We start from the raw sequence: 26,264 nt of genomic DNA, 5'->3' as shown, positions 1-26,264 counted from the left end.
CAAACAACACTTATTTCAATGTTCAATTCGCTGAAATTCCGGGCCATGACTGCTCAGAAAGATGTGGCTGCTTGCATATGCACTCGCCACCCAAGAACTATAGTCGTTTCTGCCAATAAAAATTTACAAATACGCTTTCTTTTCTGAAAGATACTGCTGACATCATACAGCACCCGGGTGTTCCTCCATTTTACCTTTATCGAAATGCGGCCATCGCAGCTGGTACTGTACCTGCGACCTTGGGATCAGCTACCAAATGCCCAACCCACCGAGCTACCATGGCGGGCTGCAAGCAGTGCATGGTCAATCCAAACGTGTACTTGAGGAAGCAATAATTTATTGAGCAAATGAGGTGGCACATTTTTGCCAAGCTCAGAGGACAGTACTGATGGGTGGTGAAAAAGAAGGGGGTGTTGTAAGGGAATTGCAAAACCTAGATCACACACACTTCACAATCTGAATGCTGCAGGAGCAGCAGAGACTGCTGACGGTGCAGAAGCCCAGTGGGGACATCTGCGTGTTGTTTTCTGGGAGACACGGATGGCCAACAAGTGAAAGTGTGACGACGGAACAAGCACTTTCAGAAATTATGTCCCTACACACGCGTGCACACACAGATGCATCACATTTATGCACGCAACTTTTCCACAAGACTTCTCATTTCTGCGCTCTCCTCACAGACGACAAGGGATGGACAGTGAACACAGGAAACAAGGAAGCACAGCTCCTTCATTCGTACTCCAGGATCTGCTTGTGATAGAACAGTAAGTACCTGGAAGGTAAGAACAGAAAGGAAAATCAGGATTAAAGGACAGCATTTCAGGACAAGTAACATCACTGATTTCATAAGATTAGGTTAGTGCAGTTACAGACTACACTTATGAGTGCACTGTTCAACTCCATGCCGTCACAGTTGTTGAGTCTCAGTGCAGAAATCAAGAAATCTTCAATAATGCTCTTTTAATAAAACTTTTCATAGAAAACAGAAAAAGCTGGAGCAATTCCAAATGCAACACCTCTCTGAATGGAGCACAAAGCTGCAGGAAGAGAAAGAGAGGGTTTATCGACAGGAAAGGCAGAGAGGTTGGCCGGAAAAATTAGTATCTGATGACAAGGCAGCAGCAATAAAATATCTGCTACACAGAGTTCGCAAAATATATTACTCCAAATTGGGCACACTGTATTGCAGTAGTCTACACAGCCTCTAGATTACACCGGTCCAACAGTTAGCACCAAAGTTATGCATCCGGACACACCACATACTATATATAAGGGTGGTGTCCATACACCTCCAGAAAGTTCAACATGCAACGAAGGCACATAGCTGCACCACCCTGCAAGTTACACAAAATCCCTCCACATGGAGCTGAAAGGAAGAGGTGCTTGATTGTGTGTGTGGTCAGAAGAAACAGGAAGTCCTGTCAGATAAGGGGTCAGACAACTGTCAGTCGTAGCAAATGCATTACTACCCCTTTTACATCTAGAAAAAAAACAGAATGAGCACAGAGGCAGCGCCACCACAATGCCTACCCTTCGGAGTCAAGGACGTCCTGTAGGCTGGCCCTGGTGATGAGGTGGTCGTCACATTTGAACCAGTGGTCCCGATGTTGCCGCACGTACGCCGTGTAGTGACCTGTCTCAATGGTTCCACTGTGGTTCACCACAGCAAACAGGCAATACCTGCACCACAGGTTTACAGGGCAGTTGTAAGAGCCCTTTAGGATCCTGTTAGGTAAGGACTAACAGATGCAAAGAGGATGAGGGCATTTTATATAAAATTTTTTTATCTCCTTGACAGGGCCGTGCAGACGCACCGCACGTGCCGTTGCAGAGTCGCCGCGAAAGATCATCTTAACCAATTGAAGGACACGCGAAGACGTTCGTCTTGGGCAGACTTTTTGTTTCTTTTTTCACACTGAATCCCATGGGAACTACCCAAACAGTCTCGCAATGTTCATGTTGCCCAAGAATTCGTTATAATTGAGTTCGTCTTAACACAAGCCTAATGTATATCATGGTCTCATAAGGCTTATTCTGCTGCACAAAGCCACCCATGGTCCGTTCAACAACAAGCTAGGGAAGTCCTTCCTTTTGACTAGATCTCCATCCCGTCTTAGAAGGAAGCTCAACTCACTTGTTGTCGTGGCAAGGCTGTGGCACCGCACTGGAAGGCGATGTGGGATGGCCCTTGGCAGATGAGGATGTGGAGGAGGAGGAATTAGACGAGGAGGAGGGGGCACGGGGACCGGACATGAAAGGGCTCATGTCCAGATACTGAGGGAAGCTGATCAGTGAGGAGATCTTCTTGTGGAAGCGAGATGAGTGCTCGAAGCGCTTCAGGTGGAAGCTGCACACAACGGGCAGCTGCTTCATGGTCAGCTGCTTGGTCGACTCCTGGTAGCTGTCGCAGCGGCCACACCGGATCTTGGCAGAGCTGCCCAGGTGCTCGGGGCGGGTGAACCTGTGCACCATAACACGAAGGATGAGGAGGGCCACACCTCCCTGATTGATGCTGCTGCTGTTGTTTGTTGGGTTTTGTGGTGCATAAGCGGCCGAGGCTATCATGCACCAGATGCTAGGTTAAAATGTTAAAAGAAATAAGTTTCTCCAACATTTTAAAACATCTCCTTCCTTTAGGAACACAAGACATGAAAAAATTTGCAATTTGTGTTTTCTACTGAGGGCAACCTGGAATGGGAAGACAAGCTTTTGTCATAAAAAAACAGCACGATGCTTCATTTGTAGTTTTTCAAGTTCTGTTGCCCAGGGTTGCTCTAAGTACCTGTGGCACTTGAAACATTTGTCTCATTTATGCCTTACCAACCACCCTTTAATAAACTAATGAAGTAACTGGGCATGATGAGCAGTTCGACGCGAGTGCAGCTAGCATTTCAATACCTTTGATTCTATACTACAGATATAACACCACCAAGAATGGCAGCTAGATATTGTGATGACAGTTTTAGAAACATTCCTAAGGCCCTTAAATGTGACACATCCCAAGGAATATGTTTAGATGATAAGGACAGCCACAACAGTATACTTCAATCTCTAACCTTTGGATACCAAGCACTTTTTATTACCACAATTAAACTTCAGACAGGGCCAAGCCTATACGCTCGCTATGTTCACACATGACGCTGATGCTAACATCCACATTCCAATGGCTCATTGATTATTACTTTGGGCAAAGCAAAAATTGTCTTCAGTGAGCTTTCCCTGTGATGCAACTGTGCTAGAAGCCGGGACATACTATTCTCATCTTTATGAAATAAATAACCAGAAAGACACGACACGATGACTCACCTCTCTAGGCAATCCAGAAGTGAGGTTGGTTCTGTATCCTCTGCTTCTGTAAACGGTACCGCAGATAATTAGATGATTAACAAACGCATGCTTCACATCTGTTCAATACTATGTTTGGAATACTCAATATGACAATAGCATGCTGGGCCAACTAAACCAATGGAGTACTCTTGAATTCACCTAGTCTTGACAAAGAAGGAAATCAAAAGAGTTAGACTAAAATAGCACAGCTTGTGTTCGTGGTAAGACAATCATGCCCGAATATATAACGAAGCCAGATATTTCCAATTATTGGCTATATCGGACAGACAGTTAGTATCCTAGTATCCCCTTGAAAATACTATTTAAAAGTATAGCAGCATCGCGCAATATATCAAACTACAATTTCACTGGCTATTCAATATATCGAAGTGCGTCTTGTGCCCCTGGAAATGGCACTTCCCTTAATGACGATCTTTGATTACTTTTCGCACACTGAGACAAGGCAGCTCCACAGCCTTGGGCACCTTTTGGCAGCGTTGGTGCTGTGGAACCAAGTCATGAGGTGACCGTCAGGCATACTTGAAGGCGGCCTTTGGTCCAATGTACTCACTTTCCACACCATATCGCTGTCATGCAGTGAAGCCAACCTAACTAAAGCCTAACGGCAACCCTCACATGACGTGCTTCACTCCCCTCGCTGCTGAAGGTACTGCAGGAACCAAATGTACCCAATTTTAATGAGTGATTATTAAATTCCAGTGACAGGATTAGACATCTTGTGACAGGCAGTGACTAGTTCCAAAGAACTGTCCGCTGCAACTTCGACGCAAAGCACGTTAGTTCTTTCAACGCCCAGTGAGCCGTGTGCTAGGCGACATGTCGCTGCAAGAAGCACATTAATAGTGTGAGTGCAATGCATTCTTACTTGCAGGTTACAGATAAGCTTATCTATTACTGTTTTTTATGCGTCGTATTATCGATATGTTCAACTATTTCGCAATCCCCTTTGAGTTGCCATATCTGGGTTTGACTGTAAAGAAAGCATTCTTTGGCTGGTGTTACTAAGTGCGGTGTCGTGTTTTCTCATGCACAAGCAGCAAGGGCTATCATGAGACTTCCAGGCTACGAGATGGTAGCATGATACCCCTCGAACAAAATATGCTTTCTTCTAACAGACAAGTTAGTTAAACATTGGAGGCCGAGACATGCAAAAGTGGAGAGCTGTGCCATTTTTCACACATGCTGCCTTCTCCTTGTTCGACTATTTTTGTATCTTAACTATTCATTGTTCAAGAGGAAATGGTAAGTGTCAGTCCAGAGTGCCAGTGCCTTGTGTTTATGGCCTGCACATTTCTGAAGGATCGCACTGCGAATGACTACCAGCACACTTGCCTAGGTGTGGATCTCATGAGAATAGTGATTAATTCCTTAGAGCACTAACGAACCCTCTAGAACACAACTTCCTGCTAGAGCCAGCGGCACTCTTGGAAGGGTCCATGTAGGAGCTAATGCATAGGTATGTAATATGTAGATATAGATACTTTGTATGTAGATATGCACATATGTGCAATATTTTAAACAGCTCTGTGTGCATCCTTGTATGCAGCCTAGTCTTGTGTGCAGTCCTGCGTGCAGTCCCATGTGCAGTCCTGTATGCATGAAGCCGTGTATGTATTCTGTATTTGGCCGGAGTACTGCCAATCTTTCCAGGGCATGAGAACCAAAGAAGCTTCCGGGAGATTTTATCACACGATCTCCCAACTTACTTAATAGTAAACAGGCTCCAATTCGTAACTGAGCAAGACCAAGCAACCTGTCAAGCCAATGGGGTGATGGCATTGCTTCTTTCATGTTTGTCACATGATGTTACATGGCTTTCACAACACAGACACAGATAAACACTTAGGAATATAAGTTTCACTAGACCCGCCATGTTTTGTTCCCTGCTTTGCCAAGGGAGCATAAGCTAGTACTGTTGGGTACGTGAACAGCCTCGTAACTGAAGAAAAAATGGCTGATGGCATCTTTTTTCAATCACCTTTTTTGAAACAGCGTTTCTGAATCATGACTTCAAAACAACGGGATACATCGTTTTAGATCGAAACTAGCAAGATTTACGCAATGTTTTTCAGAAGCATTCAAAGAAAGCAACTCTGCCTGAGAATGCCCCTCAATAAGAAGTGCAGCTGTTGTTACTTTTCCCATGAAGGCACAATGCACAACTTCCAGGCAGATTCGAAGGAAAGGCATCTCACCAGAGGAAGAGTTATGCTGCTGTAGGTGGCTACTAGGACCCAAGTCTAGAGAGATGTCCCAGAATGGGTCGATGGTTGTGGAGACGCCCCTGTAACCGGAGAGAAGAATGGCATCTCTTCTTCTCCACATAGGCACATTTCAAACAACAAACAAACAAAACACACTGCAAGCCTGTGTCGACTAAAATCCCATCAAGCCAAACACCATACATCAATTGATGTAACACACCTTTCACAATGTCAGCCTAAGCAAGGCCTACTGTACCAACTGTTGGTTTGTTTATGTCAAATTTCACACAGGGGTGGCATTTGGTGGTCTGGTCTCTTTCTAGCTACACTTTGGCGAGTCTCATTCAGTCACAATTATTTTATTTCTAAGACGGCACTGTGCAGGACACCAAGCGAAATGCTTTTGCAACAGCTGTACCAGCACCACCATCTCTCAACCACGAGGGAGCAACAAGTACTCTCTCTCGCTCTTTGCACCACCTGCTTTTGTCCTTAATGCCGCTGACCAGAGATGGCACTGCTGTTACAGCTGTTGTGAAAAAACTTTTTTTTCCCGTCTGGCAACGGCACATACTATGCAGGCTTCCAATTATTCATGACCTAATTCGGCAAGCATCCGATCAAAAAACCATCAAAGGTCATCTCTAAGTGACACTTGACCTCAAGCTTTCCAGGTACCCTAACTGTGCCATGCAGCATTCTGAACACACATCAGCAGCTACCCCTTCAGCTAAGACAGCCGGCTACTCACTTGCAAGACTGGCACACCACGTCCGACTGCAGGCCACCCGTGAAAATTTGATCGATGATGCAGTTGCAGTGATGCGGGTTTGTGGTGGACATCCCATTGGTGCCTGCATCGCAAAGGGCCCCAATGTGGCTCTAGCTTGCAGTAACAGCACACAATATGCAAGGAATGAGACAGCCTGAGAGTAATTAATGCAGCCTGTTTTGGCAATAAGATATTACTGGACACCACATTTGCTGTCTATACCAGCAGGCACAAGCAGGTAGTGCTTAAATTCTCATCTATTTTAGGCTTCTTCATGCCAGAAGCCCACTGGGCACGAACGGCACCCACTGGCACAGTGGAAGATGACAGTGTTAGCTGACCTTTGCAGTGCCGGTGTAGCACATCAAGCGTGGCAATGAAGAACTCGTGGGCGTCCTGCTGTTCGTAGCCGGCCAGGTGGCGTGCATGCGTCCAGACCAAATGCAGCAACCGGTATGGAATGTGAGGGCTGGACTTGCCGCAGTAGAACTGCGCCGGACAAAGGGAAAACGGTGCGATGCAGTAGTGAGCCACAGCTGGCAACCAGTGCAGATGCAGTTGATGCAGTTCATCATCATCGTCATCAGTCCATCTATGTCCTCTACCAAGCAAGGGCACCTCCTACTGATCTCAAATTAGCTCTGTCCTCCATGATCTCTGACAACCGTATTCATGCAAATTTTCTGATCTCATCAGGAATGCTCCTTGCCACATCTGCCCTTCTTGGAATCCACTCAGTCACCCTAAGGGATCACTGGTTATCTGCTTTCTGCATTACATGCCCTGCCTATTTCGATTCATCTTCAGAACAGCTGGGATAGCATTAGCTTAGTTCACTAATTCACTCTGCTGTTTTCTTGTCACGCAAATGCTGTTTGCAACAGATTCCGAAAGTCAATCGAGCTTGGTCGCACGTGTTTTAAAACTGAAATAAGATGCTTTCACGCTTGCCTACAAGCCTTCCCTACACGTAGAAAGCCTTTGGCAAGCTTTTTTTTATGGTTAAAATCCACTGTCTATGCTCAATTATAAGAATGCCAAGAAAGAAAAAAGCTGCATTGACCTCCTTGTGAACAGGTAATAGACTTTTCAGTTTAACAAACAAAAGAAAAGAATGATAAAAGCATGCCAAATTATATTTTAAGATTTGGTTTCAATCAAAAAAGGTCAGTACCTTGACTTGTATACTGCAGCAAGCTGCCAGTCAGACAGGAGTTATACTCAAAGGAGAAAATTAACAAATTGTGGAAGCCACGGGAGTGGTGAGATTGGATTAAGTACCATTAAGGAATGAATAAAGGAACAATGGACTAAGTAGCCCAGTTCTGGGTTTAGAGGGATTGCTCTGCTATTTTAGGTGCCTCTCCGTCCTGGGAGCTCCACCTCGTCACCACATGCTTGCTCATGTAGCACCCTTCCCTGCCAGGACTCCCTTAAGCCCGCAATACATGGAGCGTTTTTGAGGCGATTTTCGCCCGACGGCGCAAATTTGACGCCCGACGGCGCAGACTTGACGCCCGGCATCTAGAAAAACGCCCGCTGCCGCCGATCAGGAGCGGCTAGATTTTGACACGGCGCGCGCGCGTCTAACGCTACCGGAAGTGACTGCCGGATTCACTTCCGTCTGTATTCGGCGGCAGTGGCCAGCTGTCTCAGCGTCCCTTGACCACTTCACGCGCTCGCTGGTCAGCACCACGGCGACGTGGTGTGGTATTCACCCTCCTCCTTTCTTGCTTGCCAGATTGGGTGCACCCAGAATTTCCTCTTTATTTTCTGCTTGTCTTCTAGGTCCCTCATCTTCATCAGCAATAATCTTTTCCTTAACAACAGAAGACGCCGATGCACCCCCATGGACACTGGCTTCGGTCACAAGAATAGAAGCGACGCGTTTTCCCTCGCAGTTACCCTTCCCGCTTGCCATCCGCTCGAAGTAAATGAAAACTCTTTTTAAAATTAGTTTTCAGCAACGAGAGCCACAAGCAATGCACAGAACGAAGCTCACATATAAAGTCTGCCCAATCCGCACTGCCATTTCAGTCGCACAGGGTTGCCAGATGAAACATTTCTGGCCAACTCTCTCCGCTGAACATCCACAAAAATATCGAGACAATATTAAACATACCTGAAAATGTGTATAGGCATGACTGTAGGATATTTATTGCCTAATTTAATAATTATCAAGCAAACAACATATAAGCATTGATCGTTCATTTAGTGGTGGCCAAAACATTTTTGCCTTGTCTGGCCACACTGCGGCAGCGTTTGCCGCTCGTACGCCTCATGTAGCCTGGCCAGCGTCCCGCAGGTGCGTTTTTTTTTTTACGTGCGATAATCGCAGGAGAAAAACGCCCCGTGTAGCCCCCGCTTTAGGAAGTTATTTGGTTAATCAAGTTTCGCCGCTGTATGTAAGGACACTCGAAACCATGCATAAAAGCATCATGAAAAATTCATGCCGTTAACATCGCGACAGTGAAGTGGCAGTTCCATCGGTGTCATGAACACGCAGAGCATGTGAAGTCCCGCTCAGCCGCCTTGCTCAACTTAGTGCAACAACCCTGTGATAATATGGCAAACGAAATTTTACAAAATCAACTTCCAATTGTGTTTTGGTTTATAAAGTCCTTCATTAAACTTCTGTTACTTTTTTTGTGATAGTATATTTTTCCGCAAGCATGGGTATGAGTTCTTTACCAGATTATCAACCACTAGTGTTTTAATAACTGGTAAACCAAATGCTCAGGGTGACAAAAAGGTCAAGACAAAATATATGTGCCTACACAGGCGTACTACATTATATAACAGAGCAAAAACCAGTAACTGATACCAATCTAGAGCCCTCCACAACACTATCACTTGCAGCCCTTATGTAGCTTTGGGACATTAAAACCTGAAGATAATGTAAACGCCACATTATAATGCAACAAAGACGACCCTACGAATGAGGACGTTAAATTCCACAGGACATAAAAACAACATGAACACGGTGCGGCAGATATATCACCTCTTGAAACAGCCTGGACATCTCGCAGACGAGGCACATGGCAGGGTCATCGCGAAACTGGCACACGTGCCGGTCGGCAAGGAAGTAGTCACGCAGCAGGGGGGTGTGCGTCAATGCTTGGACAATGCAGTTCATGAAGCACGTGTTACCCAGATTGATGAGGCCACGCAGACCTGATTGGCACAGAGGGGGAAGAACAAAAACAAAAAAGGTGAACTTTTGATAGGGGCAGAGACTGCACTGCAAGCACATGCAAATGTGACACACACAGCGATGCTACATAACAACATAACATGTTGTGCAGCCTATCTGGCTGCTGCAGGTGTTTACAATGTTCATGATGACTTTGGTGGTTTTAGTGACAACGTGGTGATGAATGATGGTGAAACTATTTCTATGCACCAGCTTCGACCACTGTTAATTCGGAAATCCAGATAATTCTGACTGCCGCCAGAGTACCGCCAAACGCTCATACCGTTGGAGGCTAGCTTATTCGGGTGGCCTGGGACTGACATCGGTTTATTCGAACAGCTCCTGAAATAGTGCCGTACGACGGCATGACCTCCTCGACAAGCGATCATCCCAATATTCATCATCAGGACCCGAATCACACATTACATTGTTTTCTGCTCCCTTCTCACGTGCACGCAGCGGCAGGCGTGTTGACAGTCGTGCAGTTTCGTTTTCGGAGCTCCACCGCTAACCCCTCAGCGACAGGGACTATCAGACATGCATATCAGCCAGCCAGCCAAGATAACTGCCTTGTCGATCTTTTTTTTTTTAAGGAGGCGTGCCGCTCCAGCACCAATGTGCACATCTCTCGCCCCTTCCGACCGCGTGGTATTTCTGTTACCCCAGTGCACCGAAGCGCTCCGTTTGTCACGTGCTGTCCGCAGTCTATGAGGTGAAGCCCCCTTTTGTGCAACGTCCCACACTAAGAAGCTCCAGCACTATCGCGTCGCAAAATGAAAGAAGCCACAGATGCCTTAACCACCGTGGAGCAGACCTGCTTCCGACGCTCCCAATAGTGTACACAAATTAAAGCATTTGACGAAACAGAGAAAATCATTGTTTTCGCAGAGTTTTCGTCTTGGAAGGATATGACCAAGGCCCAAGGTTTCACCAAATAAACTTTAATTTCACACAAATGCGTTTCCTCTGTTTTAGGCGGGCCGTTTGATAATTTGACATTCGGATAATTAGGATGTTTTTCCACTCCCTTTTAGTGCGAATTAACGAGGTTTGTGAAGACCAAATAAATGTGGTTTTACTGTGTCAGATCCAGAAATATCTTAGGCTATGACCAAAAATAGCCACCGCACAGACTGGCTGTAATGTACTTCTGACCACCAGCCCACAACAGTCAAGCATTCGGTAGACATGTTAAGCACTTTGCAAGGATGTCTTCTGCATTGCATAGGCAGCAAAAAAAAAAGCACAGAATAGCCATGTACTTTGCTCAATAGACAATGAATTTCAGGCAAGCACCTCTCCCTTGAATCCCTCTTAACCATCTAGAATCCCCCCCCCCCCCCCCCCCCCCGCACATTTTAAATTTAACCACAGTGCAGGAAGGCAGCCTTAAATTGTGCATATATGCACATAACTAAGGTTATTTATGTTGCTGATGTAACTCAAACAATACTTACTAAAATTTAGAAAAAATTTATATCGACCAAAGGATGAATCTTATTCCATGCAAGAAACGTACCTCTGAAATCAAGGCCATTTTATTGACAAAAATGTACACCCACTAAGCGGGAAAAAAAGGTATATCACAGCTTTTCCTCACCCAGCTGAAAACAAGCCTTCTCACACGAAGCTTTCCTGCTCTGTTTTCGTTGCGACCCTTTCAAAGGTTCCCGATAAAGCGCGTGGCCCTTTCCTACGGTTCTTGTCCTTACTATCAGGCAAAGCAAAGAGCAAACTGTTTGCAGATTGTGCGGCCAGCTGAGCTCGTCCGAGATCATGCCACTGATATGCAGCGGTGAAAGCCGACATGGGACGCACCTATGTACGAGTTGTTCGCAATGCGCTTCCGTCGAGGGTTTCTGCGAAGCAGGTCCAATTCAAAGCTGCTGGGCTCCCAGTGGTGGTAATACTCCTGGAGACCTGCGTTGAAGTCAAACTGCTCATGTACATTGTTGCTCATGGTCCCTGTTTTAGTTGCATCGCCGAGACGTGTTTATCAGTTCATCAGTTTGCTGCTTCCGAAAGAGGGAACGAAGAAAATTATGTCCATGAATTTATTTATTTATTTATTTGAAATTCCTTACAGGCCCATTGGGCATTGTGTAAGAGGGGCGAAAAAAAGATATAATACAGTGCATTAATAACCAAAGGAAACAAAAGGAAACGTACGCAACGCAAAATAATTCACTACAATACAGGATAATGTGCTCACCGAACGTGGAAACAAAGCGCGATTAAGGCAAACACGGAAACATGGCAAGCAAACATAAGTAAGAAAACATCCGAATGGCACGAGTGTAGCAGCAAAGCAAAGAACAATAATAGACTTGAACGTTGGTGTGCTAAATGACGGTTTCAGTGAAATATGTGATGAGTTTAGAATGGAAAGATTCTAGATTAGACGCGGAAGCGATGTTGTCTGGCAGATCATTCCATAATCTGATGGCTCGTGGTAATGCAGATGAGTTAAAAGCGTGTGTGTGTGTGTGGGGGGGGGGGTGATGCCAAGCCCTTGCACTCGCCACCCTCCCACCACCATTCGCCTCCCCCAATTATTCGCGTTATCCCTTAGGAGTCTTGAATCTGGCATGTCCTAAGCCACTTGTCATGGTTTCACCTCATTCGAAGAGTTCATCACCGTGTTGTGCTCCTTTTCGTTGGATGAACAAATGAACAAATGTACACATCTGTCCAATCTGTCATTAGAGGTGCCCCCATGATCTTACTAATGGATATGAGCCACAAACACCACCACGTCTTCAACAAAAAACTATTTTAAACAACAGGAGACCAAAATTTTGGCCTTTTCTTCCGCAAAGCTTCAGCCAAATTCCCTTAAACCCATCTTTTCACTCATCGACAGATTGAGAACCATCCTACTGAGAAAATACCAACCCTGAACGCACACAAGGTCCTACAAAGCCTGTGTTTTACATGCGCAAAAATTCCAGCATAATACATGCACAAGCTCTATTCTTACAAGCCTGATCCAAGCCAGTGGTGGCATCACTTGACAAAACCCTGAAGTAAGCCATGCAGTACCCCCAATCCCTCCAAAGAACTTGGCTATTGCCCATGAGTAAATATCGAGAGTCCATTGCTTTATACTCCTAAAGATCAACCCAAGTGCTTTTCAATGGTTAATTAAGGCATGTCCCACTTCTGGCATCCTAAATGAGTCAACTATTCTATTTTTGAAATTCTACTTTTTTTTTCTGTTGTTTATTTGAAATCACAACTTTTGGTTTCTTTTTCGAAAAATATTGTTTTCCTCAGAAGTATTCCTCGTTCATTTTCCTCAATATATGTAGCACCCTGTTCGCTCAAACATAGCGTATAGTTTATCTTGACCTGTTTGTTATCAAGAGCACTTCTATGTGCCAGTCATTAAAGCCCAAATTAGCATGTATAAAACAGTGGTTGCAATATAAAATACTACTGCCATAAGAAAAAAAGTAACAGCATGAAAGCTCAGTGATGGGGCCATAAGACAAAATCCTAAGTAGAAGTTTATTTTTAAAAACTGGATTGCACGAAAAACAAAGTATATGTTAAAAAAAACAGGCAAAAGCAACAGGTGAGCAACACATACACTAGCCTCGCTTGGGCAAGTGGAACCAGGCTTTTCTCTCTGGTCGCCTTCAAATTAAAATAACTTTACCCGGTTGTGATAAATGGAAGTGTATTTGTTGCTTGCAACACACTGCTCATACCTTCACTCACGAAATGATCTGTGCAAGCAGAAAACACTCCAGAAGAACTAAGTTTCAGATTGGAAAGAACGAAGCGACCACCGAAAGAATCCAGGATGAGTCAGAGGGCTTCCGATCATGTAGCCCGGAGATGACCGTAGTAATAGAAGTGCCTCTCCGACGCTCTGAAGTGACAGCAGTGAGGAAGCCAGAACATGACACTTTTTTGTGACGCCTCTGCATGATGTTAAGGTGCCGGTGGGTTGTTATTATTACAAATGGTGCGAGCGCCCTTGCATGCCTTGAGAAAATTCTTTAGCCAAGTAATAGCTCTGATAAGGTGATGACAGTTTGTGAGCAAAAGGCACTACGCTGGTAGACAGGGCAGTGGCGCCTCTTGGTCTGAACCTGGCGTGTGTCTAAAATAGCGGATCAATGCCTCAAAATGTCCAAATTCACTATTTAATCCAATGATCCCATAGTCTCACCAAGCTCCTCCCTCCCACACTTCTTAATTCTGTCTAGCTTCTGATCGACTAGAAACCATACCCAAAAATTTGCAAGCTATGGTGTACATATGAAGGATTCAGGCCTTTTTTGGTTAAAACACTTTCAAAAAAATGAATTCGATGTCTGTTTACCTTTCTTTTTTTCGGTTAAACTCCAACCCCTATCTGCAATGTAGCTGCATCAACAAGGAGAAGGCTACGAGCATACATGGTGACCAAGGTACAATGAGAACATTGTGAATGAATTACATCAAATCTGGACTTTTTAAAAGACTATTATATATTTAAATATTATTCCTAGGAAGTTAGCTTTTCTTCACAGAGAAAAGGAGCAAACCAATGAGTTCCACCAGGTTTTGTTCGGTTCGTCCAGCTTTCATTGTGTTGTGGATTCCATGGCCAACTGCTAACCACATTAGACCTAACAAGCATGTTATGCTTCACACACACTGAGCTGGCTCCTTATTCTTACCCAGTAGCCGAGCACATCGACGGCGATGCTTACGGGCTATGGCTTCAAGCTCCCGATCATACACGTAGTCAGCGCATGTGAAGCAATACACCACTCCGTATGAGATGTCAACAGCTGAAAAGTCAAACAAAACATGTTCATGCCACTGCACATTAGCACACAAAAGGAAAACAAAAAATGAATAACTTATCACTCTTCTGAATGTAAATCTCACTGAGTAAAAATGGCATGCAGTTCTTGTTTTTGATTAAGTATGTATAGGTATTATCACACAAATGTTAAGTCTTTATTTCAAGACAGAGAGACACCACATCAGGATTTCTTCACACACATGCAAAAAATGTTTCTTCAAAATGGAAAATGTGTGAAGTGTAAATTTTGCATCATTGTTTTTCCTATCTTCTGTCTGCATTCGCTAGCATTAGCTCTGTGACACTTGATGAGCCAGCACAGCCTATGAGCAATAGAAAAAAAAATTCATGACTTATGTGCCAAGCTCAAGAAGTGACAATGTTCGAATGCTGACAAAGAACATTTGTCAGCTGCGCACACACATTGTTAATCACTGTGATGCTGTTCGAAGAAAACAATAAGGAAAAGAGGAACCTCTGATGTTAACTATTTTACAAAAGCCACAATGTACTGTACAATTTTCGCACGTGCGTGCTTACCTAACAAATGCTGACTGGCACGAGCATGCTCATGGATATGCCGGTTTCCATAGCAACCAAAGTACACGCACTGAAGACATGCATGGAGCCGTGGACCTCTTGCATGACAAGTGTGACAGGCGCAGAGTTGGGCCTGTGCATAATATGCAAACACACAGCGGATGAATAAAAAAAAAGGTTGACAAAGTCACAACCCGATTAGTCTTTTATGCATCAAAGTGTACTTACAATACATTACAACACTCATTTCAAACAGCAAAACTGTTCATGACTGCTACACCATCAGTCAAATATACGACACTGAAAGTTAAGTCTAAAACTTTTACCCAAAATCTGGACAAAATTAAGTGACCGTGGTTTAGGCAGATTTGTGTCACTACAGCATGCAGGGTACTAAATATTTGTGTGAATCAGGTAATGCAATGAATATACTTTGGAGCTTAGCATGCCAAGCTACTAATCATTCCAGGAGCCTAGAGTAATTCAAAGTGTAGCTAGAAAGCTTAGTTTCAGTGTCACGTGACTCGTATCAGCTCACTGTAGCTACAACGGCTAAGAAACTACGCCGGGAACCCTACTACGCAGTACTACGCAGCGGGGTACAAGGTAGTACGTAGTAGATACAAAAGGAACGCAGGTGTGAGCGTTCAAGTGTAGAGAATATGTAGGTAGTCGCAGCATCGAAATTTAAACACACATAACCCTACAATTATACGATATGAGACTGATCGTGTCTTTGTTCTCTACAGAGCGTACTGCAAGACGAAACCAACGTTAGGTGACGTGCATGTACGCATTTATGCGAGATCTCTCTCCTGGCGTTCGCGAGCCTGAACTTGACCTTGCACAGTCGTCTCCGGTAACAAGTTCAGTTTCAACAGCGAAGCAAGGAGGTGGAGCACTAGGGCCAAAATTAAACGCAAAAACTCTTATTCCCAAATCAAGCTGGCAGCCGTCGTAACTGACAAAACCGTAGTTGCGCGCAAAGTTTCGACAACGTATTCGCCCAAGCGGGCACAGTATTATATGACGGGAGTTGAGACGCAGTCGATGCGTCGCTCCATCAAAACGGAGAGCAAACCACAGACGCCGGGTTCGGTCCTACCGAACGCCGATCGAACGCCACGAAAAAGGAAGCGCGACACATCGCGGTTTGATCGGAAGGACATGCTGGCCGCGCGTCATGGCCCACCTTCTTGGCTCGGGCTTCCTTCGACACGCAGCAGACGAAGTAGGAATGGATCAGGCGGTAGGCTTGGGTGCCCTTGGTCTCTTTGAGAGCTGTCAGGTGCGAGCAGCCATGTGCGCTCATCCTGCGACGCCGTGCCGCAGCCGGACAGCTGCTTTTCTCAGCGATTCGCGACTCCGTTCATGGACGTACAAAGGCGTTGACCTAGTGTGTAAGCGCTGGCGTCACGAGCGGCCTTCGCGTGACGCCAGATTCGCCCGTCGGCCAACAAAAGAAGGGGGGCCGGTTCCTCTACCGAATCCCTACTCGCTGGAGAAGCGCGAGCCGAGAGCGATGCCGGCGTCTGTGATACGGTGTTGTTTTCTTCTTATTTTTGTGCCCGTTTAATACTCTGAATGCTATAGAGGACTATCACGATTCGTCTACCATGCCGGTACGCTTGAAGCCGTAGAGCCATAGACGTACGCACAAACCGGCAAGAAGTTAGCGGCGCTTGGTGCACTATGTCACCCTCTGCCATCTGACGGACAATGACGCAACTGATGCAATGGAACTAGTCGCCTGTCAGTGCTGTCACTGTACCGCTGACAAGATAGCGGTCGATTCAGGCTTATGATGATGGAGTTTAGCAGCATTAATTGCAGCGTTCACCCCTCACGGAGTGGCTAGAGGAGGTTAGCCCCCTAAAGATTGCGTACAGCGCCCCTTTCTCTCTTCCTTCCCTCACGACGTGGTCGAGGTGTCCATGGCCGAAAAAGAATACACTTTACATGAGAATATTTTTTCTTGTTCTCATTATTGCACCATATTACACAAAAGAGCGGCAATAAATTAGGCAGCTATACAGCGTATCAGAGGGCGCACATACACGGCAGTCTGCTAAATAAGAAAACTGAAGGCAAGCACTCCCCCCCCCCCCCCCCCCCTTCACAACCTTCCACATTCCTAGGTACATATAATGCACCCTCCTCATCCAATCGCCTGTGAACCCACTTCATAGTCAGTGATAGTACAACTGACGATGTCCGCTGGGCATGCAGCAGATCTAGAAACATAGAAGGCAAAGGCAAAGCTTCCATGCCATGTCTCGCAACTGGCATGCTGCTTGCATGACAAGCAGGAAAGGCATGCTTTGTCCCACTTGCCAACCCGGGAGTTTGTGTTGTTTCTTAGTACGTTTCTGCTTAGGACACAAAAACAGACCCAGCTGTTGAATGTTATCGACAAAGCTCGGACAACAAACGCAAAACAATCAAAGATAATGAGTATTGAAAACACCGTCGAGCATATCTCTCTTCTCGTCCCTTTCAGTTGCACTGCTGTCACGGCTTCCCATGCTTCCTTGCTGTACTCTTTACAAGTGTGTAGTATACTAAGTGCTTGCAAAGGTTCCACGTGGATAACGAGAACAGAAAACTGGGCAAGTTGGAACGGGTTCATCCTAAAGCAGCGCAAAACACAGGACGAAGTGAAAGAAGCAAGAGACGACACGAGCACTGAAACCAAAAAACGCATCATAAACCCGTGATAGCCCTTAAAAACCATACGCGCGTGCAGCTGGAGGTTAATCGCATCATCTTAACAAAGCGAACCGGCGATCCTAAACATGACAAGCGCCTGCGATCACCCGTTCGTGTCATCTCTTGTTTCTTTCGTATGGTTTCACATGGTTTCAGACTCCCAATAATCACCGCTGTAAATGCTCTGCATACTGCAGAGTTACACATGCATGTAAGAATGCAAGCAAACAATTCATGCTTTCAAAAGAACAGTGGCCAGCCCTCAGTGAACAAATGTTTAATTTTCGGCACATGACTGATAACTTTCAGCCAGAATGACAAAACCAACAGTGATATAAGCCAAGATAAGAGAGTGATGAAACATGAGGAAAACAATATTATAAGTACACAAGAGCTAATAAAAACACCTGGCAAGACTTTTGCCAATGTCAATGATATAATTTTGGCCATTTAATGCCACATTTTTTGACTTGGTGAATCCTGAAATCTTTGGCCACAAGGGACATCCAACTTCCAACAGCTGTCGAGAAGGGGTTCAATCTCCACACGGCTCGGCAGGCTTGTCTGAATCCGCGTCGCCACCTTCGAATGCAACTGTTGAGAGTTCGGCATTGTCTTCGTTTGACGGAGGCTTGCCATCATCTGGTTTGTCTGTAGTTTCTGCGGTGGCGCTTCTGGAAACATCTCCAGCACCGTCCTGATTCCCTGGTGACTCCTCATTCTTCTCACAAGGTGCATTATTCTCGTCTTTAAGTTTTGCGTCCTTATCTTCGACGACGTCCTTTGGAACGTCCGTTGCTGGATGGGAATCCTTTGGCTCCTCTGGGTTTTGCTGAGGCTTAGTCACTTCCAGCAAGTTGTACTTTCTGAACTCCAGGTAGCGAGGCATCAGTGAAATGCAGCACACATTGTGCAGTACGTCCAGCATGAGCACGAGGTCAGGCTTGCGCAGCTCCCCTGTCCACTGAGGCTTGGCCACCTTTACCACCTGCAGCACAAGATTGCAATGGACGGTCATCATCACTTGTTAACCCTTAAAGGGACACTGAGGAGAAATTGAAGTTGGCTTGTATCCATAGGATACCAGCTCCTGATCACAAAAACGCCACTCTTCCTGAAAACAAAACTCTTGTAATGTAGAAAATAGCAAGAACCAAAATACAGGTATCGCCACCACAGGCCAATCTCGCAAGTACAAGCGTGATGACTTCCTAGGACAAGAGGTGCCACCATGGAGGAATTTTCCTTACTTCATGGATGTCACGAATCTCTGAGGCTTGCAAAGGAAGGTTGCGCACCGCACCGCTACCTGCCAGAAATCACGGAGTCTCCGTTTACGCCACGTTTCACGTCACTCCGTTCTGTGTCGTCATAAGAGTTCTCGAGTTTGAATCGGAGCGGCGGGAAAAAATTTTTCAACTTCGAATCCAAATTTCTTTGAAATAAATGCATCTTTCGCTCCCGGACAAGCGTCAACAAAGCCATGAAATGCAGAACTATCAGATATTGCTAACAAAAAAATTTTGATAGGGTTCTCCTCAGTGTCCCTTTAACCCCCTAGCATACTTGTACGACCCAGGCTCGTTGTAAGCCAAGTCCTCTTGAGGGCTTCATGGCTGCCGTACCATATGACTTCAATAAAACAACACTCAAAGCGAAATAATTATCACTGCCCCGTAATCTTGCTGTAACAGGGCTGAAGTTTACCAGTGATGTGTAAGCATGTAACTATATAAAGTGCAAGCATGGTTCACAGCTAGCACGAGTAGAGCGTAATGGCCTTTGGATCTGTATTTTCTTTGGCCCTGCTGTCAGTGCTCCAACGTCACCACCAAAGATAATTTTCTTATGTTTCCATAAGCAGCACTGAAAGCACGGCAAACATGAGTAGTGTGTTGTGTTATGTTGGGTTTTCTGGCACATAAGCAAGCGAGGCCATCATGCTCCAAACACAAGATCAAATTTGTCTGCCACACTAACGAAAGGGATGAACAGTGTCATTCGAGGCATTTTTGTTGTGAAGAATGCTTCTAAATGTGCATGAAACATAGAAAATGTGGTCTGGAGACTATGCACTCTAGTTTTCAGAAAGATAACTAATTTTGACATCCTTTAAATGCAACAGCATAGCCAAGTGAGGTGAATGGCTAAGAAAGACTGACCTGCACTATATCCTGCAGCATGGGGTTGTGCTGCAGGCTGCTGTTGTGGCGAATCTTCCCAGCAACCAAGTAGGTGAGCTCAGGTGTAGCAGAGTCGTCGTAGGAGGCAAGCACCGTTTCCACCGTTTTCTTTATGTTGTCGATTTGGGCCTTACACGTTGTTTGCACGGGCAGAAGACGCTGGATGAATCGGCTCCGCTGTTCTTGCTTAGTTTTCAGGTCCTCAAAGATAGCCGTCAACAGACGTCCAGGGTCGTCCACCTGCGTTCATTCCAGGAGAATATCAGCGGATCATCCGTCTCCTCACAATCCCTGTACCATAGGTTGCAGCATGAAAATGATTTGTTTAAAAGTACGCGAAGCTTCATTAGGACATGCCCAATTAATCGATCACATTAAATCCACTCCTGACGAAGCCCTCTCCCATTTCTTTCCAACTACTCATGTTCTGCACCACCTATGGGCACCCGATCAGAGCAAACTCGATCGCAGCAAACTTCCCAGTATCAACATGTCCTTCAGCCGTCACCGACTTCATTTCCCTTCCCTCTGACCAAGTCCATTTTTTCTTCCTAATTTCTATTAGGATCTCACTATTTCAACTAATTGCTAACATGACACTGCTTTCACAGGCCAAATGCTGCCTCCCTGATCACAACTACAGCACCAATTAAAGGGAGCACCAAGGGATAATGAGCTGGTTAGAACTAGCTTTCAGCACATGGTCTAGGCGCAAGTCTAAAACTTTGTCACGTTTTTACTTCATGCAGTGCTTCTGCAGCACTTTGAAAGCAACTATGTCTCCAAGCATCACGGTTTGGCAGTCAAACAGCCTGCCCTTACAGTAAAGTTATATGTTTTGTTTTGCATTATCGCATCAAGCTCTTTCAGCATCAAGGCAAACCAGGATTGTCCCATTTGGTGACCAGATAAGTCACATCAACAAGTCATTAATTGGTTTTTCTCACCGTTGTTGATACGAAAAAGTTTCCAGCTACATCAGTCTTCAACTTTTGGAAGCGACGAACTTTGTCCTTGGATTCCTTGAGCTCATTCAATTCTGCAGCTAAGTCATCTTCGATCGACTGCTTGCTGTCTGCTTCTTCTTGTTTCTTGAAGATGGAAAGAAAGCAGAAGACAATATACAACACCAATACAAACACACGACGAAAAAAAGAGCAAAATAAATGCACAAAGAAAGGAGCCCGCTTTCATTTTCATACATCACGTGTAAAACAAACAATTGGGAACAGTACTGAAGCCATTAACTGAAAAACTGCAAGTGATCACTAGCCGCTTTAGCATCTCGAATTGTCAAGCAGCCTTGTCATTAAACTGAAACTCCTATGTCTTCTTTCATGCTTAAATATTAACAGATTACATTCAGGACACCCAAACCCTGAGCTGCACTACTTTTCTTATTTTTACGTACACGTAAAAATGAGGAAAGCGTGCAGCTTTAGGCCAGGAAGGTTGTCCGTATCAAAGAGTTTGTGAAAAATGATGTCGCACTGCAGCTGTATGTCACATGTGTCTGTCAGCTACAGTTCAAGTACTTTTTTTTTTTTGTTTAGCACAGCTACACTGTACGGGCACAAGTCGTATTTTGCATATTAGGCCGTAACCATTTTCATCCCGCACACAGAGGTGAGAGATAGTTACGAAATAAAGCTGCAAATTAACGCTTAAATGGGTTTGAGCGCAATCCGCAGCAAACGCCTCATCGAATCTCGGGTGAAACAACGTTCAGTTATGAACGAGCTCAGTAAGCAATTAAAAAGCGGTTGTGCGACGAATCAAGTGGAATTATGAGCACGAACTTCAGGTCCCCAGATTTTGTCGGCGTACTCGTTGAGCAACTCGTAGCAGTCCTGCACGGCCTGGAACTCGCTCCGTTCGAAGGTGACGAGAAAACCAGTCATTTCGGGTTCCAAAGTGCCCACTCGGCGTTTCTTCGAGAAGCTCTTGTAATAGTTTTTCTTGCGTTTCTTGCTTTCACCACCAGCACTCATGATGGGCTTTGCGCTTCGAAGTTCTGAGCTGAGTTCTGAGAGGTCCAGAAGGGCGAAAAAAGCCTCACTTATGAAACGCGCTCGGTGTTGCTAACAAACGCTAGATTCGTCAAGTTGCGTACAAACGGTATGAAAGTCAAACGCAAGTCGAGAGGTCGACGAAGTTGGGTAAGAAATCTAAAATACACCGCCTCGTCCAAACACGCTTCCGCGGCGCACGTCTGCGCAAATGCAAAGCAAGAAGCCAAAATAGAGCCAGGAGAAAACAAACCAAACAAAACTAAAAAACTTGGTGGCCCGACTTTTGTTTAGTACGAAACATCCTTTAGTAGCCTAAAAAAAGTTTAAAACAACTTAAGAGGTCTAAACATCGGGATTTTTAAATGCAAACTGGCAGAATAAAAACAGCCTATTCATTTCTTAGGTTAGTTTTGGTGATAGTGATCACGCCAATCCATGTCAATCACGTCTTTCTGCCAACCCAATCCTTTCGCTGTTGTCAAAGATGTCAGCCTCGTTGGTGCGGAGAGCTCTCAACTTATTCAATGACTTGGAAGAAGGTAGGTCGTATTAAACTTAGTATAGTCAAATATATAATGAGAGAAACATGAGAGATGGCACACGCAATGGCATCACGCCGTGTAAATGCACTGCTGGTTTCGATGACTGCTAGAACTGCACGTGAATGGTGTACGCATACTGTTTTTTCAGTTGGGTTGATCCTTGTGTTAAGTGCCTTGTGTCGTCAAATTTTGATTGTTGTTGCTTTACTGTGTATTGTGCTGCCACAATTTTTTTTAACGCAGTTCGCGAGAACCAAAAGTCAAAGAAGAAATGCAGAGATCGACGTGCGCAGCAAGCGTCGAATCTTCACAAAACGAAGAACCAGCCTTTGAAGCACAAAGCTGCAATGCGCAAAAAGGCGTTGCCCAATGAAGAGAAGCGCACCCGAGCAATTATAGGTAATCCGGTTAATTCGTCTTTACTTTTGTTTCGTGTGTCATGGCTGGCGAGAAGAGTTTGTAGTCGACCAACAACAGTACTATCTCTTTATTTGCCGTTTTTTTTTAAGTGCTCGTTTCTTTCTAATGCGAAAGCAATACTAGTACCAATACTAGCAATACTAGTACTAGGCACAGAAAAACCCATAAATAAACTCAGTTCGCAAACCGGTAGCAAGCTTCTATGTCTTGTGTCCATGACATGCTTTTGCATTCCCACGTATGCAGCCTTAGATATGTCTGCCGAATTTTTTATTGTGTGCTATAAGGCTGTAAATACACAAAGTAGTGCAAATGTGGATGTTACCTGTGGTGCATTTTGCTTGTCACTTAATTCTATGTGCTGTATGTATATATATTTTTTAATGCAGAGGAGCTTAAGCGGGAACAGGAGGCAGACTACATGGAAGACAATGTTAAGGCCCTTCAGAAGCTGTCACAGACCTGCAGTAGGGCTATCAGTAAGGTATGTGTCATGAGTTTTTTTTTTTTTTTTAACCGCTACCTGCTCTTGCATGTGTCTGGAGCGACTCATAAAGAAGCTGTTGGTGGCTACCAAAATCAAAACCTGATAAGCTATGCATGGTTCACCACCGTGATACCACTGATGTCAAGTGCAGGCTATCTGCAGAAAATGCAGTGCATAGCCAAAGTAGATGTGCACAGTAGATGTGCACAGTAATGAAAAAAATCTTTTCTCTGGTTACCATGCAGTTAGATGTAATTTTATAGGTACAATTCAGTGCACAAAGTGAATTATGTAATCAGTACCTTTTGCACTCTCTTTATCTGCATTTTGATTATGTTTTTAAGTTCTATCTAGCTTCCATGTTCAGTGCGTTTTCTCTTGTGTGCTTGATAAACTTGAAGTACGAATAAGGATTATTGCAGTATGCACACCAACTGAATCAAAATAAAGAAAACAAGTGAAACGGAAGAAAGCAGAGTCCTTGCAAGTGTATTCTGAAGACAGAAATTGACCTTGGCAGAGTTAAAAAAAAAAAAAAAACACTGTCTAAGATCACCACATGGCACGGGGGGGAAATCGGGCAGAGGAATACAATAGTAGTTGCATACCGTCTCGGTAACACATTTTTCTTGCCAGTGCAAGATGATGTCTGAAGGCAAACTCTGCAGATTGCAGTAGTTCACTATCTCAAGGGAACGCAGATAGTTGTCGCAGATAGTTGCTTGAATGTCTGCATATGAGTATACTAGCTGAAATATTGCTTTTCAGTGTATCCAATCGTCATCAAGCATTACCTTCTTTCTGACAACCGTCTCTTTATTCTTTCGAGAGGCTCAATTTTTGTCACGAGCTGCATGCTGTTGTTGATAGCAACTGCAAGGTTGCTTTATTGGCTGTGCAAAGTACAGAACAGTCTGCTGAGAAGGACATAAGCAGTTGCGTAGTTGTGCAATGATCGCAGAACAGGATCAGCATCTACACGCTGTTGTAAATGACTACTGTTAGTGATAGCAGACAGCATTGCTCCAGTTTGTCCCCAAGTTGTTCATTATGTCTAACGAAAAGAATTGTGTTGGAGATCTTAACTTTTGCTGTGCGGTGAAAGAATTTTATGTTCAGATGCTTTTCTGGTGCACCCTGATACTGATAATTTGAACATTTATTTTCTAAATCAGTCACTGAAAACTTGCTTTAGTTGTCTGTGTCAGGACAATGCCACTTTCCAAGAACAGCTAGTACACAATGCATTGTGGCTAGACTCTTGATGAACCCAAGTCATGTGAAGAGGCATTTCTGCTGCCTTCAGAGGCAAAATCCTAGGCCACTAGCACTTGCCGCTTAGACCATACCATCTTGCCCAACTTTCTTCCTGACAGACAGGACAGATGGCATGCATAAGCTGCTGACCTGAAAGATGGAGGTTCGATCCCAGCCGCAGCAGTCAATTTTCAATGGAGGTAAAATGCTAGAGGCCCGTGTGCTGCGCGATGTCAGTGATGTCGATGCACGTTAAAGAACCCCAGGTGGTTGTAATTGTCTGGAGCTCTTCATTATGGCGCTCCTCATAGCGCGAGTCTCCTTGGGCCATTGAACCCCCATAAAACCAAACACGGCATGCACTTCTTTCTCTGGCAATTTTTTGACTAGCAAGTATCTACAGATGGAGAAGTATGATCAACTCCTTTGCACAATTTTTCAGGCTGGCTTGCATTCCATGATGCACAGGTCAAATGCTGACATACCACTCGAGGATGATGAAAGACCTACGGCATTCACAGATGAAGACTTCCGTCGTTTTGAGGAGGAGTATCACATATCCTAAAAAGTTAATAAATTCATTTTTGTTAACTGATGTGGTTTTAAGTGCATTCATCGACACCCATAAACCAAATGAGTGCAGGTGCTGTTGTGAACAAAAGTAAAAGACCCCTGCCAGCACGTGCTGAATTGTGCCGAACTGCATGCAGACCACGGAGGAAGACTATATAGGAGAGGAAACTCCGCTGTCTGAGGCGACCAGAAAAGGTCACAAGCCCACAGCGCCACTATCATGCTGGCGGCCTGAAAAGAAACTATATGCCGTTTCGGTTGCCAAGGCAACCGGTCGAGTGTGTTGCTCCCGGTCGGCCGCGTGCGCCTGACTTGTATGGAGGGCACTCTTGCGCGCTTCTTTACCGCTGGTAGCCCGAAGAGCAACTGGTGCTACGCTTCAACCATTTGAGCACAGACACTGACAACAACTGTTGCTGTTTGACTTAAGGGCGCAGAAATACAACGTCACGGTGTGCCCGCTGAAGCAAACACCCGTGTCGTCTGCTTGCCGTCTGCTTTGAGCGCGCGCCGCCGGAACCACCCGCCCAGGCGCTGCATTTTTTTTTCCGCTGTGGCTTCTACGAGGCGCCGCATGGCGCCGCCACTGCATACGCCTCGTTGACGCATACAATTGTGACTTTATCTGGTCGCCTGCGCTCGCTCGCGCTGACGGGAGTTTCACCTCCTATATAGTCTTGCTCCGTGATGCAGACTAACCACTTTTGACGTCGAGGCCGGCACACTGCGGTGCAGGCACGTCTGGAACACCAGGAGTGCTTCATCAGGTGGCGCCTGCATGCATTTCGGCACAGTTACTGTATAGGTTTCCAGAGTTCCACACTTGCTTTCCTTGCGCCGCTCGCGCCTGTATTGGCCAGACGAGAGCACTTGGTTGAAAAGCATCCGTGCATTGTGGTGAAGCCAGCTCCTTCACATTGCGCTGCATTAGACTGCTCCTAACAGTCCGCTGGTACACATACTCTTCTCGAGCTTTGCGGGATTTAGTTTTGTCCGAGTGAACATACTCATTGAAAATGTTTTCTTGTCAAAAACAAGCAAATTTTATGACAAGTGTTTGCTAATTGTTAACAAGAAGACTGCCGCTGTGGTGGCTCAGTGGTTATGGTGCTCGGCTACTGACCCGAAAGACGCAGGTTCGATCCCGGCTGTGGCGGTCGAATTTCGGTGGAGGCGAAATTCTAGAGGCCCGTGTACTGTGCGATGTCAGTGCACATTAA

At 45.1% G+C, this 26,264-nt stretch overlaps 3 protein-coding genes across 4 annotated transcripts; 1 reads left to right on the top strand and 2 right to left on the bottom strand.

Annotated features, from left to right (window-relative positions):
• Window positions 1-317: 317 nt before the first annotated feature.
• not (ubiquitin carboxyl-terminal hydrolase nonstop) lies at window positions 318-16,385 on the bottom strand. 2 transcript variants are annotated; one of them, XM_077634142.1, is made up of 12 exons: window positions 16,054-16,385; window positions 14,862-14,994; window positions 14,191-14,304; window positions 11,336-11,437; window positions 9,326-9,498; window positions 6,666-6,813; window positions 6,304-6,406; window positions 5,544-5,632; window positions 3,307-3,352; window positions 2,135-2,461; window positions 1,531-1,680; window positions 318-772 (listed from the first exon to the last, which is right to left on the bottom strand). In XM_077634142.1, exons 1-12 carry the CDS (start codon window positions 16,171-16,173, stop codon window positions 730-732), a joined length of 1,548 nt encoding a protein of 515 aa, XP_077490268.1. In that variant the 5' UTR covers window positions 16,174-16,385; the 3' UTR covers window positions 318-729. The 2 variants fall into 2 exon arrangements, with proteins under 2 accessions (XP_077490268.1, XP_077490269.1); XM_077634143.1 differs by having other exon boundaries at window positions 14,224-14,304; window positions 16,054-16,382.
• A 1,447-nt stretch (window positions 16,386-17,832) lies between these two features.
• On the bottom strand, window positions 17,833-21,982 carry LOC144101111 (THUMP domain-containing protein 1). Its single transcript, XM_077634140.1, has 4 exons — window positions 21,553-21,982; window positions 20,701-20,844; window positions 19,733-19,993; window positions 17,833-18,558 (listed from the first exon to the last, which is right to left on the bottom strand). The coding sequence occupies exons 1-4, from the start codon at window positions 21,742-21,744 to the stop codon at window positions 18,106-18,108; spliced, it is 1,050 nt and encodes a 349-aa protein (XP_077490266.1). The 5' UTR covers window positions 21,745-21,982; the 3' UTR covers window positions 17,833-18,105.
• A 167-nt stretch (window positions 21,983-22,149) lies between these two features.
• On the top strand, window positions 22,150-25,066 carry LOC144101112 (uncharacterized). Its single transcript, XM_077634141.1, has 4 exons — window positions 22,150-22,304; window positions 22,551-22,706; window positions 23,117-23,211; window positions 24,914-25,066. The coding sequence occupies exons 1-4, from the start codon at window positions 22,250-22,252 to the stop codon at window positions 25,034-25,036; spliced, it is 429 nt and encodes a 142-aa protein (XP_077490267.1). The 5' UTR covers window positions 22,150-22,249; the 3' UTR covers window positions 25,037-25,066.
• Window positions 25,067-26,264: the final 1,198 nt, after the last annotated feature.

Source organism: Amblyomma americanum, chromosome 8, assembly GCF_052857255.1.
Source record: "Amblyomma americanum isolate KBUSLIRL-KWMA chromosome 8, ASM5285725v1, whole genome shotgun sequence".
Lineage (NCBI taxonomy): Eukaryota > Metazoa > Arthropoda > Arachnida > Ixodida > Ixodidae > Amblyomma > Amblyomma americanum.
The sequence above is the reverse complement of the archived record's forward strand: the minus strand, read 5'-3'. Positions and strand labels throughout refer to the sequence as shown.